This window comes from Pseudorasbora parva, chromosome 25, assembly GCF_024679245.1.
Source record: "Pseudorasbora parva isolate DD20220531a chromosome 25, ASM2467924v1, whole genome shotgun sequence".
Taxonomy (NCBI): Eukaryota; Metazoa; Chordata; class Actinopteri; order Cypriniformes; family Gobionidae; genus Pseudorasbora; species Pseudorasbora parva.
In genome coordinates this window covers 14135542-14149999 of record NC_090196.1, presented here as the reverse complement: position 1 = coordinate 14149999, position 14458 = coordinate 14135542, and the positions used below count along the sequence as shown (strand labels likewise).

The 14458-nt window shown below is 40.9% G+C and overlaps 1 protein-coding gene across 4 annotated transcripts in view; it reads right to left on the bottom strand.

The window, feature by feature from the left end:
* Positions 1 to 14458, bottom strand: part of scaper (S-phase cyclin A-associated protein in the ER) — a 177138-nt gene that overhangs the window by 137219 nt on the left and 25461 nt on the right. For 2 of the 4 annotated variants that reach the window (XM_067435766.1, XM_067435767.1), the window contains exons 5-11: positions 11586 to 11686; positions 7360 to 7476; positions 5796 to 5923; positions 5479 to 5705; positions 2983 to 3309; positions 281 to 448; positions 109 to 175 (exon numbers count right to left, since the gene is read on the bottom strand). In XM_067435766.1, coding sequence (XP_067291867.1) covers positions 109 to 175; positions 281 to 448; positions 2983 to 3309; positions 5479 to 5705; positions 5796 to 5923; positions 7360 to 7476; positions 11586 to 11686 — 1135 coding nt within the window. The remainder of the gene's footprint in view (positions 1 to 108; positions 176 to 280; positions 449 to 2982; positions 3310 to 5478; positions 5706 to 5795; positions 5924 to 7359; positions 7477 to 11585; positions 11687 to 14458) is intronic. The other 2 variants (XM_067435768.1, XM_067435769.1) reach the window with 1 other exon arrangement.

The window sequence follows — 14458 nt, the reverse complement described above, 5'->3', positions numbered from 1 at the left end:
TATTGTGGAAAATACATGTTAATTTCAGCAATTTTGCTTGCTTTAAACAAAGCTAACTAATAGATTTACTATCTAACTTAGCAATGCAGATGCTTATTACATTATTACCGTCATAATCAGCTAGCATCTCGCTCCAGTCTAAGTTCAAGCCACAACATCCACTCCCGATACTTGCCTTTAAGAGAGCAAAATAACAAAAATGACACTAAATTCAGAAAACACTGCACAAACTAAGAAAATGTATGCCACTGCAATTGCATGACCTATATTGTTGACTTACAGAGAAGTCGCTTTCATTGTCCGTCTCCAGTTCGTTGTTCTCGGCTTGGATCTCCCGTGTGAGCTGTTCCTCCTCAGCGATGGCACTTGCGATTGCCTCTTCATTGGCTTTTTCCAGACGGTCGGCCAGCTCTTCCTTCTTAGCCAGAACTTCCGCCATGGACTGAGGCTGACAACAGGCACAACATACTTGCACTGAGCCATTGAAGTCACCACCCCAAACAGAGGCACGAAATGTGCAGTACAGCGCCAAGTCAGCCACATCAGGCTTTTGAGCACATGCCCAGGCAGCACAACTTCAATTAAGACATGGTGCAATCAATTCAGCACTGTATCCGAAATGAGGCTAGACTTAAATTTCTGAAATTCAAACATTTAATGAAATCCAACTTTAAATGTTTGGTGGAAGCCTGCATACCAGAAAACTGTACAAAATGCAAAAGATGTTTTAACTAAAAACTAAATGAAATTATAATACAGGCACACGCCATAAACACAATCAATCACAAAAACCACACATGGGGAAGCATAAGGAAATGCATGCCGCATTCAGCCACAGTTAAGACCAGGGGATGGGATAGTATTCTTATTCCGAATGATACAACATAATTCAGCAATAAGGTATGAGAGGCCATGTTCAAATGTTACTAGAGTCACAGTTAAAAGAGGTTTTTAGCAAATTCTGCGCTCTCTCTGCAAATCTGTAGCTCACTTCATTTGACAAAACTTGGAATGACTTGCTTGTGTCACACATATCAAGGGTTTTAAGTAAGATGTAATTATATAATAGTTTGCTTGTGTATAGTACCAGTCAAAAGTTTGGAACTTTACTATTTTTATTGTTTTTCTGTATTTTTGATAAAATAAATGCAGGATTGAGGAGCATAATAGACTTCTTTCAAAAACATTAAATAAGTAATGTTTCCAATCTTTTGACCGTAACAAACTAATGAACTAAATAACATTTAATTTAATTAATAATTATATATTTGTTTTGATTTGGTCAATTTAAAGCAATGGTTCTCAAACAGGGGTTGCAGGATGACTTAAAAAGTATTTAAATTAATTAATTGTTATTAATATAAGATATTTTGAAGAAGATTGGAGTCTAAACTACATTGATAATGTTGTTAAACAACATTATTTTGTAAAACACAAATTATATTTAGATTTTTTTCCGTACAATGAAAGTCAATGAGGTCCCATTGAAATTCAAATTTACGGACAAAAAACATTACTAAATATCTTTTGTGTTCTACAAAATACAGTTTAAAACAACATAAAGTTGTTTTAATTTTTAGGTGAACGATCCCTGTAAAGCCCCCATTAGGTGACTCTAGTGTTTTTGAACAGTTACCTGCAGGCAGGGGGGTTTATGCTGATTTTAGGGTGCGTGGTAACAAAAGAGGGGTTTGTTAAGGGGCAATTTCTCGCTCATACATTCCTTCCATGTGTGCACCTGTGGGTCTTCATGACTCGTGATGACTGGTAAATTGCCAAAATATTTTGTAAAAAGTATCTTACCCACTGCCATCAGAGGGCACAACACTTGACCCCCACTTTCAGAACCTGACGAGTGAACAGTATGCCGAGTGCCAATTTCAGAAGGACCGTGGGAGAAGATGGAGACGCCTGGAGCTGCGCTGAGGTCAGTGTCAGACGTCATGCTAACAAGCATAATAAAAGAGGTGGATTTCTCTCAACAGTGCGCCTGCTGGTCTTAGATCTGGAGTCTAAACAGAGCGGGGGCTTATCTGACCCACCCAGTGAGGTGGTGTCTGGACCTCGGAAGCAATGATTCCGGATTCCGACATGACTGAGATTGTGCTCCTGTCTGAGCGTTTAAACCTCATCCATCTCCATTGTTTCAGACCGAGTTTTGTACAGAGGCCAACAGCCGTTGAGTAATGGAAGCCGGTAGCTCATAGAAAATGCTGTGGGTCTAGCCTTAATTAACCCCTTGGAGGTTTCTCTTAGAAAGGGTGAGACAAGAGACAAGCAGAACGCCACAACAAGTGTTGCCATTTCATTTCTACAGCAATCTCGTGTGAAAAAAAAAAAAAAAAAAAAAAACTAGGTGCCATTCGGCATACATCTGTAGGTCAAGTAGCTAAACCAATCAGTGGTCTTGACCTTGAAGAAAAGTTCAAGAAAAGGTTTGTTGCTGAAGAGAAATGTGATCATTGCACTTGGATTTTGGTCTCTGGTTTCTGTACAATTTGATACCACTTTTCCACAGAAAATCTGGCTGTTGAACTAAGAACTAATAATCTAAACAGAGATCTGCGGATATGCCACACACCGGCTCCAGGAACAGCACAATTTTAGTGTGAAAGGGACCCTGTGTATTGGCATATTTAAATGTAGCAACATTTTGGAAGGTCAAGGCTCAAAGGGAGGTCAAGGTCAACAGCCCATGGGTACAAAATCAGTCAAGTCACTTGACTGGTGCAGGGGACACTTGATAAGCCTAAAATAAAAACTTGAGCAACTGTCTGAACTCTCTAAAAAAAACACTGGGCCCTCCTGTTCTCTACTCGTAGTGGTTACTCGGTCACCCCCGTCATCACGCACACACATATAAGCCCTACTTGCTGAGAGAAAGGAGGAGGGAGGGGGTAACCCTGCCTCGCCTGGAGGTTTTTGGGATTGACTTTGTTTAGGCGGCAGTCCTGACCCTGGCCTGTGTCTCTCAGCACTCACAGTAGAAAGTTCTGTGGGGTCCAGCATGCTCTCCAGTGTCATCACTGCCAGGGGAATGTAGACTGCTGCCTCCGCGTTTGCCGACGGTGCCGCGACCTTCCACACCGACCCCTCCGTCCCTTTCTCTACTTTGGCTTGCCCAGTACTCAGCTCCTCCAGTTGGGAAAGGGACACAGGAAGAGGGTCTGGGTCGGAAGCCAAGTCTGGGCACTGGGCCTGCGAAGGCAGAGAAGCAGGGGGTGGAACGGGGTCGGACGTGGGGGGTGGCGTGTCCTCAGAGGGGGCGCTGACACTCTGCCCTGGCTCTTCAATACTTTCTGCTGGGGGCTGCGCAATGTACACACAGATGAACACACAAATATGAACACATGCATGTCACGACACTCCTTGCCGCATCTGTGTGGCAGACCATTCGGCAGATAAAACAAACTAAAGAAACACAGCATGCTAAATAATTACACAACATCATGCATTTCACAACAAACGTGTAGCATACCACGAACTGTACAATCAAAAACAACAAGCATGCAAACAATTCATTTTGAGTAACTACAGTCTCAACTTCATGCTGTTTTAAAACCTTAGAGCTTGCCCACAGAGGAAGTATTTCAAGACATGGCCTTCGTGAGGGTAAAAGTTAGGCAACTTAATTTTTCCACTTCCCATACATTTTTGCCAAATTCTAAGATGGCATCAAATTTAAATTAAGTATGGTGGATAAAATGGCGCATTTCCACTGCATGGTACGGCTTGGTATGGCTCACTTTTGGGGGGTCTCCACGGTGTACAGTACCTAGTACTTTTTAAGTACCACCTCAGTTGAGGTTCCAGGCGAGCCATACTATAATGATCAGTCTAAAATCCCATCCACTTTGAAGCGGTACTAAACTGCAGTGGAAAACCGAACGAAAGTAAAGTGAGCCGAGCCAAACCAAGTCATGCCGAGCCGAGTTTTATGCCAATTCGAGTATGTGTTAGCATAGAAATTAGGGCTGTCAAAACGAACGCATTAATACAGCATTAACGAAAATTCAATTAACGGCACTAATTTTATTAACGCGCGATTAACGCGCATTTTCTGTTTGATCCATGGCCGTAGTTGGATAAATCGAAATCAGCCATTGACGTAAAGGATGCAGCAGCAAACATTAATAGGGAAAGAAAAGGGTTAATATTAACATTACTATTCTGAAACAAGTGCAGTTATAGCCTACATAAGCTACCATATTTTCTGTTTAACTTTTATTAGACTCCAGGTCGAAAAAAAAGTGCGTTTTTACCCTGAGCACATTCTCTGCAGTCCGAGCGCGATGCACTGCAAGCTCACTCTTGCTCATATAAATCATTAAAACCATCACCACTTACAGTACATGTGTTTTATTAAACTAAATACATTACATTCGGCTAAAACTAATACGCAGGTTACTTTTCTGAACAAGAGTGCTCCTAATTCCGTGTTTCTCACACTGTTCGGGTGAATCGCGGTAAAGTTCGGCGAGCACACACACAAAATACTGGCAGTTCAATAGATAGCGCACATCTCTTAAAGGGGCCACACTATATTTCTACTGGTAGAATATGGACCTCCTCCAGGTATGGTGAGGTACTGATGCACTCCCAGGTCTGCATGACAGCTTTCACATTACTGATTTTTCATACGAACTGTGCCTTGTTCTGAATTAAACTGCCAGTGTAAAAACTCCTTTATATTCTTAAAACTTTATTTATATTCTAAAAATGAGAGAAGTGACTGCTTATTCTGAATTGTTAGGCTTAGGCTTAAGAGACATGAACTAGTTTTTTGATAAACATCTGTGACCTTTGATACATGTCTAGTCTTCATGCTCTGAGTATGGTTTCACTAATAATAACATACATACATTTGCATAAAGCATGCATATTTGTCCATGCCCATGTTGATTAGAGAATTAAAAACTTGAAACATATTAATTAAGGTATATTTACAACTGATAAAAAATGTGTGGTTACGTTGCGATTAATCGCGAGTTAACTCATGGCAATATGCGATTAATCGCGATTAGATATTTTAAGTGGTTGACAGCCCTAATAGAAACAGAAGACAAACTCCAATGAAATCAAGTCTCCCATGCGCTTTGCATTAAGTGGCACCACTTTTAAGAGTTTTTGCCTACATAGAGCGTTCCAAATCAGTCAATAATGATGTTCTATTTTAGTGAGGATGCTGACTTTAAAGGAAGCGGATAACGTGGCAGCTCACTAGGTTTTTCAGCAGCGCTATTGGCTTCGGCATTTTCCCCAAATGTAATCTAGGACACTATTGTCAATATTTAATAAACCTCATTAAATCTGATAAACATGTACAAAATCGATGTTCGTACACTTGATACAGCTCTGTCTGGACAGTGTATCTATGAACACAATGTGACCAAACAAAAACAATCTGATGTTACAAAGTCTTCATATGGGCCCTGGACCCTGAATAATTGATGAAGGGAGGCTTGTTGACATCAGTACCTCGATGACGGAGGTCTTTTCCATCTCTTGGGTCGGCTCCTGGGCTATAGGTTGCTCTTGCTCCTTCACCTCTTGAGATTTTTCCTGGGGTGAGGGCTGGATGCGCTGGTTCTCCTTGTCACTGTCATCTTTGGGGCTTACAGGGGCCAGAACGGGGCTTACCTTGGCCCTTGGCCTCATGGAACGCCCCCGCTGCACGGTCTCCCAGCCCTCTGCGTCTTTCTTTGCTAAGGATCGATGAACGTACATGTATACATAGCCACACAAATGATATGGTTTTGAAAATAAATGACTGTACACAGAGAAGATCAGTTCACCTGGTTTTTCAACAGGGATGTTAACACTTTGGCTTGGGACAGGATGGGACTGGGAAGACTTGACCCGATCTGCCCAGCTTGGTCCAGTGTGGGAGAGACGTGCCACAGCCAAAGTGGGAGGGGCACCCCTGTAAACGCACACAAACCATATAAATGACCTCACATTCAAATGACCTGGTGGACACTAGCCAGCTGGTGTTCTTCATCGCCAGTGGCACAATTACAATGAATTTTAACTATAAAATTAAATAGTCTCGCTTTATATCGGTAGCCATCACGCCTTCAGCGCGCCACCCACTCTAGCAATGCATCATTGCACAGGGCACCCTCAAACATCGGGAACTAAAATGGAAACTTCAGACTGAGGGCCCTCCGTCTTGATCGATATCCATTTCCTGAGGCATCCAATTACAGTGTAATACAGACATGGATGCCCGTGCTTCAGCAGTCTTTAACCACACTTAGATCTGCACCCCCCGCAGTCTCAGGCGCAGGCCTGAGGAGAACCCGGCAAAAATCGCATTAAACAAAACGCTTAGGCCGCTGCAGATCGATTCCTCCCAGCCTCAGCCAGACGGGCGTAGTCTTTCCGGTCTCGTGGTGAGGCCAAGATATGTATCATATCTGCCATTGATTTCTCCATCAGGGCATTCAGTGGCATTTTAATCAGATTATCAATTGTCTTCCTTCACACTGTCAGTTAAAAATGCAGGGAGCCTCTTGATCCTCTGGTAGGAGTTGAGAGTCACCACAGCTAGCCAACGGAGACGATGGTGTCAGTTAGGTAATGCAGATACAAGCATACCATGTCTGAAATAGCAAGTAAACCTTAGGAATACAGGTTCAATCTTTTTTTCACTGAAACCCAGCAGAATTATTGCACGCCTTTTCTACTGCGCTCAATGTGATTGATGCTAAAAAGATGCTTGTCATAATATGCAAATTAGAAATACTTGCTGGGCTTTCTAACATTAACAGATAAGGATATAACCATAAAATGTAAGTTATGCACTGCGGAAAACACATGTTAGAGGCATAAAACAGCACACGCATCTGTCAAATCATGACATGGCTTATAAATATAAAGCAATCTCATGTTTTGGACAACTTGGATCATGTACCTTTCCTGGAGCAGCTCACTCCGTATCCTCCACTATTTTCCATGTGCTTTTTGTCGATAGAAATGGTCATATACTACTGTAAAGCGACTGGCTGATGGTTTCTTAGCACAGCGTGCAGACATGACTAATCGATAATCAAATTTGTTATTTTAATTATTGATAATCAATTTTATCGATTAGTTATTGCAGACCTGCTTTTAACATCTCTAAAATATAGTACGGTAATTGGATAGCAATAATCAAATGACAAAAATACAATAGTTGTGTGACTTTTTATAACTTCAAAACACCAAATTTCTAATTTTGTGTAACCATCGCATATGGGGAAGAACCATGTGGTCCCGTTTGGTTAGAGAGAGAGAGATAAAATTTCGGATTGGTGAAGAAAGTAACTGTACTTGAGTACTTGACTGAGTGTGGTGACTGTGACTGCATTGGCCTACCCAAAATTGAGGGCACGGCGAACGCCAGGTGATGGTACAATCCGGTCTGATGAGGGGCTGGACATCACATGTCGCCCTGGCGACATCTTTCGAACTTCCCAAGCCAAAGATGTGGGCCTGCAGGAACAAGGTAAAATATTCAAAGGAAGGTACTAATTCATAATAGAACCTAAAAAAGCTGAAAGCATATAAATTCATTTAAAAACACATTTCCAAAAATAATGAATAAATGAACACGCAAGGATTAGCGAATACACACTTGCTTGTAAAGGATGTGCATTCAAATTCTGTGGAAATGTCCAGAGCGTTTTTTTTAAGGCCCCATGGCATGGATTTTTTTTATTATTTTATGTTTCCTGAGGTGTACTTATATTGTTAGTATAGTTTTAACATCAAATAAAGTTGAAATAAAAGGCAACCCTCTGGCTTGAATGCTCTGTTTCAAGGGCGTGTCAGTGAAAAACACCCACTGTTGTGATTGGCTGACATCTTTGCCTTTGAAATGAGTATTAGATTATGCGGCGGAGGGGGGCGTGGTTTAGTGAGACGCAAGCAGCACTGCCAGTCCAGAGAGAGACGGAGAGCTGGAGAAAAATTGCTGAGAAAGTGTTATTGTCCCGAGTTGTTGAGAGCGCTTTGAGCGTCAGTTTATTTTGTTTGTATCTGAGAGCTCTAAATAAAAACGAGTGAACTTTGCAACGTTATTTCTCTCACAAAATGCATTCATCATTTAAATAACAGATTTGTTTCATGCTACTAACAGAAACGATGTGAAGTTGATCGCTTCAGTCACTGGCTTGATTCACTGATGCATTACGCTTAGGGCATCAGGATGGCCAGCGGTGGGACTCACAGTTTTAAACGATTTAGAAAGATAGTCTGTGTGAACTTCAATGATTAGCATCAGAAATCAGGGCTCTATGAATGGCCCGGTATTGTTTGATCTTTATATGCTCCCTTTGGGTTCTATTTTATCAAGATATGGGGTATCTTTTCATCTGTATGCTGATGACACACAAATTTACCTGCCCTGAAGCGTGATAATAAGCTTGCTTTAAAGCCGATATTAGACTGTTTGGTAGTGTTGTAGTCAAGACCACCTAAACCGAGACCAAGACAAGACCAAGACTTTGAAGGGTCGAGACCAAGACAAGACCAAGACTTTGAAGGGCCGAGACCGAGTCAAGACCAAGACCAAGACAGGCCGAGACCGAGTCAAGACCGAGACCAATGCATGTCCCCACACTTATGATAAAATGTGGAATATGCATATGATTGGCACTTCTCTCGTATGTGTGGGTGTGTAAGTGTACCATGAGAGAAGTTTTGATCAAATAATCAAAAGGCATTGCAGCTTTGTGGGAATTAATCTTTTTCTTCTATAAGCAAATAACACTTAACTTTTCATCAATGGGAGGCACTGAAGACGACGTGTCCATATTGTTTACAGTCTATGGTGGACACAAACACCAACCTGACACTAACAGAGTTTTGTGTTTTGTTTTGTGAAAAGCGCTCACTCCCATTTTAAAACTCAAAGCTCCCTAAGAATGCTAATCTGGATGAGGTATTAATCTCAGACACAGTCCATTATGTCTTAAATGAATGTGAATAACAGGAGGTGGAATATGTATCATACAGATATGCATTAGTATGCTGCTTAAGCAAATTATTTTAAATATGTACATATTTTTCATTTACAAATTGAAAATGTTATTGTGCAGCTTTATTGTGCAACAACAAGGAAAAGAAACCCTGTACTTGCATTTTTTGATTAACTACAGTTTGATTTAACAAATATTTCACATGTGCAGGGTTTTGGGTCAAAAATGGTCTTTGGTGGTGGCTGACACACACACACACACACACACACACACACCATTTTTTTTTTTAAAAATGCAACGAAACAATCATTCTTTATTATCTTATGTTATATCTCATATTATGTATGATCTCTTATCTTGATGTTTCTTTTGTTCCAACAGGTTGAATTGTTTTGGTATATAATCATATCAATATTAGAAATAGCATTAACAGTCAACAAATAGCCACAATTTCTGCCATATACAATTTAATAAAATGATCCGCTAGCTAACAAACAGTTTTGTTCTGTTTTCACCTCACTCCAGTCTAAACTAAATGATTTTAGACTATTTATTTTACTACACATTCAACATACATAAGCTGAAATACTGTGGATAGTTAAAACTAATAAATCTTACTCTCCACTCTTGCTAAATTGGGTAAGCACACTTGCGTTCTCATTTCTGAGGTGTTCTGAGTAAATATTTAAACTGATTCGTTCAGTTCATTGTTGAACAGATCAGTTCTTATTACTGTCGTTAAAATGATTCGGTTCAAATGAGTCATTTGGTCGTGAATCGGACATTAGCAGACCCGTTGTATGTGAATCACGGCTGTCGGAACATCGCGGAAGGTTTGTCACACAGAAAACACTTCATAACTGGATAGAAATTGTTTCCTATTTATTTAATGTATGATTTATGTCAGCTGTTTAGCTGGTCAAACGTTTTTTGAGCGCAATTCACACCGAGCGGTACTTCAAAACAGTTGTCCGAACGCACAACGTTCAACATGGATTCGGTTTTCTGAACTTTTGATTTAGCTTAATATGTGAAGTATCAGAGAGCGCTTATGTGCTTATTTTGAGGACAGAGGGAGTGCGCGCAGGGTGGAGTTCTCTGCTCTTTATATGCCTTCAGCTGTGGTCTTGACCGGTCTTGAGACAAAATCCCGAGTCATCTTCGCCCGAGACCGAGACGAGACCGAGTAAAAATGCGGTCGATACCGAGACGAGACCAAGACCTTTAAAAAGTGGTCTCGAGACCGGTCTCGAGACCAAGACCGATCTCGAGTACTACAACACTACTGTTTGGATTAACTAAAACTCTGACTCGCTAGCAATTTCTTGAGTCTTAACAAGAGCAAGACCTGAATTCTCTTGTTTGGTTCAAATGATCGCAGTACTCATGATTTTGATCTTCATACGCCATTATAATACAGTACTCAGAATCTGGGGGTTTTGCTTGAACAGACAAGTGCTGTGGTCAAGTGCTGTTTTTACCATCTTCGTCTTTTAGCCTAAGAACTTTGAATCTTATGCATGGTTTTATAACATCCTGATTAGATTATTGTAACTCTTTATATATTGGTGCCCCTCAGATATGTATCTCACGCTTGCAATTATGTAAAAAAAGCTGCAGCACGGCACCTCAAAGGGAAGCCTAAAAGTGACCATTACACCAGCTTTGTTCTCGCTTCATTGGTTACCGGTTAAATACAGAATTTATTTGACAGTTTTGTTATTTGTTTTTAAGTCTTTGCGGATCCAGGCTCCACAGTACCTATCTGAACTATTACATCCTATCTAGGTTTTCCAGCTTTTTTATTTTACTTTTTTTTTAATAGATTTTCCATTTATTATCTTTTATTTGCATTAATATTTTATTTAATATTTTAGTTTGTTTCTTTGGTTTATGTAAAGCACTTCTTTAGTCAACACCAGTTGTTTTTAAATGTGCTATATAAATAAAATTGTATTGCATTGTATTTTATTAATTGAGACAATTAAATAGTTAATCGCCAAAAATTTTCCTTTCCCTTTAATCACCTTTATATGCTTTCAAACTATTGATCAGGTTGAAAGGATCACAATTCAAACTAACGAATTGTAAAAGACTCAACGGTGGGTGGGTGTACATGGTCTGAGTAGGTTATTATCATGCCTGTGTGTGTGTGTGTGTGTGTGTGTGTGTGTGTGTGTGTGTGTGTGTGTGTGTGTGTGTGTGTGTGTGTGTGTGTGTGTGTGTGTGCCCCTGTTTATATTACATTGTGGGGACCAAATATCCCGATAAGGATAGTAAAACCAGATCACCTACATTGTTGGGACCAGCCAGCGGTCCCCACTTTTCAAAAGGCTTATAAATCATACAGGATGAGTTTTTTTGAGAAAGTTAAAATGCAGAATGTTTCCTGTGATGGGTAGGTTTTGGGGCAGGGGCAGTTTAGGGGGATAGAAAATACAGTTTGTACAGTATGAAAACCATTATGGAGAGTCTCTATGGAGAGTCCCCACAAAGATAGTGAACCAGACGTGTGTGTGTGTGTGTGTGTGTGTGTGTGTGTGTGTGTGTGTGTGTGTGTGTGTGTGTGTGTGTGTGTGTGTGTGTGTGTGTGTGTGTACACACAAGCATGCATGTTATCACCTGTTCTGAGCATCTGTTTTTTCCAGCTTCTCCTGTAGTTGGATCCAGTCAATTAGAGCTTTGAAATCTCGGACATAGTTATCCAACATCATCAGCACTTCCTGGGGGATGGAGAGAGTGTGTGATGTCAGTTTAAAATGCCTCAATGAGATATGAGTTACTTCAGAATTACATGCAACTCTGATGTGTGCTTAAAGGTGTCATGAACTGGCTTTTTTATTTTTTATACTGTTATCTGAGGTCAACTTATGACATGTATGTGGTATTTACATTCAAAAACATCATCATGAAAAAGTAATATGCTATTTTCTACACTGGTTTTGAGGCAATTTCCTGAACACTAGGATTTTATGGGCGTGCCACAATGGAGACTTGGAAGTAGAAGCTCACGGCTAGGATTGGGTGCGGTGTGCATATTTAATGAGTTTCAGCTCCCTCATCAGTACACATAAGGGATTGTTTTGAAAGCATGTGGGAAAACGGTAACCAGAATGCTTCATCCCACAGGGCTCGCAAAACGTCTTTATCAAACAAACACAACGTCTTTATCAAACAACGTCTTTATCATTTACCCGTGATTGATTGGAATGCTTTTTTTTTATTACTTGGCCTGCCCGATCTGTGGATATAAGCACGAATTGTGCATCACACACACACACACGCCAAGAACGTTGCAGACACCATGATCAAAACTTCCATGATTTAATTTTTACTCACATTAGTGTGTTGCTTCATTCATGCATGTAATCTCATCCTGTCTTTAAATCCAGTCTCGTTTACAAATGAATCCGTGGTGAAATGAAGGAACAAATGCTCAATGTCTTCCCCATGCGAGCAGGATATTCATTAAAAATAAAGTTCCTCCATGCATTCATAATATTGGAATTCGAATTAAGCTTATGCAGTATGTTTATTGCTTAGAAGTTCGATCCGGTTTAGCTCTATGCAGGCCAATGTTAGGTACGAGTCGGTGGGCGGAGCTACAGAATCAGGCATTGTTCTTCTTATGTTGAGGCGGTGCTTCACCACACGATGATGTCAAGGTGTGGCATATTCTGAGATCGATCGTTTATTGGGCCTGGTGTCAATAAAAGCTTTTCTTGGACTAAAAATTAAGTTTACAGCTCTGAAACTTTGAGGATATTCTTATATTACAATGACGTTTTATATATCAAAAGTTGATTTCTCAATTCATGACCCCTTTAAACACAAACCAACCAACAAAAAGGCAGTCATTCCTATATGGAAAGGATGTTCTTGCAAAAAACTGCGAAATTGGGTTGATCTATTAGGTAAGAAAAAGTTAACAAAATGTCCTAAACTAGTCAAGGCTGAGAATTTTCATTGGAACAACCCCTCACATACACAACTGAATGAATACAGAGCATCTCCAAATAAAGCTGTAACCCCTGAGACCTGACTGGACCATGCAAGAGGGGCAGATTGTTCTCCCCCCCCCCCCCCCCCCCCCCCGATGTCTCTTTTGTGGCATGTCTGAAAGAACAATGAGCAGGGCCCCAGCCAGGACCCCCTGGCAGAATCTAGCGAACTCTCCGGTAAGCGGAATCTTGGGCGAGCCCCCAATTCTTGTTCACACTGAAGAGCTGGTGTAAACCTACACCCTGTTGTCTCTACTAAAGAGTGGGCATCTGAAGCTACTGGAGCACATCTCACACACCCTCCCACCCTCCAGAAACACTCCATTCACAAATGCCAGGAGGGGACAAAAAGAAAAGGAAAAAAAAGTGCCGTTGCTCTTTCCCACCTCAGTGGTCTTCCACAAGAGGTGCAGCTGAAATTACCAATTAGCTTTGCAAAAGGGGGCTGGCAAATCTGATTGGGGCTGTAATCATTTCAAGTTACTGGCAAAGAGTGTGCAGCGAATGACGAAATGTTCATTGTCCATCTGATATTCGATCTGGGAGCGCTGTGGGGACTCTGGGGAATCCCTTGACTCCAACAAAGACGCCAGAGAGTGTCGCAAAGCCTTGCCACAACACAGATTAGAACAGGTCTACAACCCCAGACCTACCACAGGCTCTTAAGATTACAAGAAACCTGCCTGAGATGTTGAAATCAGTCCAAAATCTTGATGCAAGCCTGGATCAGTCTTGATTTAGGTGCTTGTATAATTTATTATACATATATTAATATAGCAGCAGCATCTAGAACCTACAAATTAGCCTCTCACCGGGTTCAATGCCCTTTTATGAGGCGCCATACTGGATAAAAGTGGAGTGCACAGCAGAGTTTGAGGGTGTGTTCACACTTTAGTTCGGTTTGCTTGGTTTGTCTGAAAAGACGGGTCTTGGTCCGCTTCCAAAAGAACTCTGGCGTGAATCGAATTATATATGAACGCAACACAGACCTAAGACATGTAAACGAAACAAAAAAAGATGACCATAAAAAGGACCGAATGCTCAAACAATAACACCTGTTTTTTCTTGTCAAAGTCGTGATTAGCGGTGTAACGGTACACGTATTTGTACCGAACCGTTTCGAATGCAATCTTTAACAGATAACAGTCGGCTTGTTTTAAGCGCGGATCATACTTCAATCAGAGATCCCTCACGAGCATATTAAGTATTCAGTCCATGTTCTCATGAAGTTCAAACGATAAATGCCGCTTTGACACTCTTTAATGTGACGCGACTGATCAGTATAGGCGCATCAGTTTAAAAGGCAGCGCGGCGTGCGAGTAAGCGCGGTCATCTCTTCCTAAAGAATAAACATGAATCAATATCTCTTAAGGTAGGCTATGTTGAGGATACGTTACAACTTGTACATGTATCATATGTCGTGTAATCGCTCAATCGGTGTTTCAACCATGGAAAGACAAAACAGCTTGCAATGTCCCGTAGCATCACATTTAC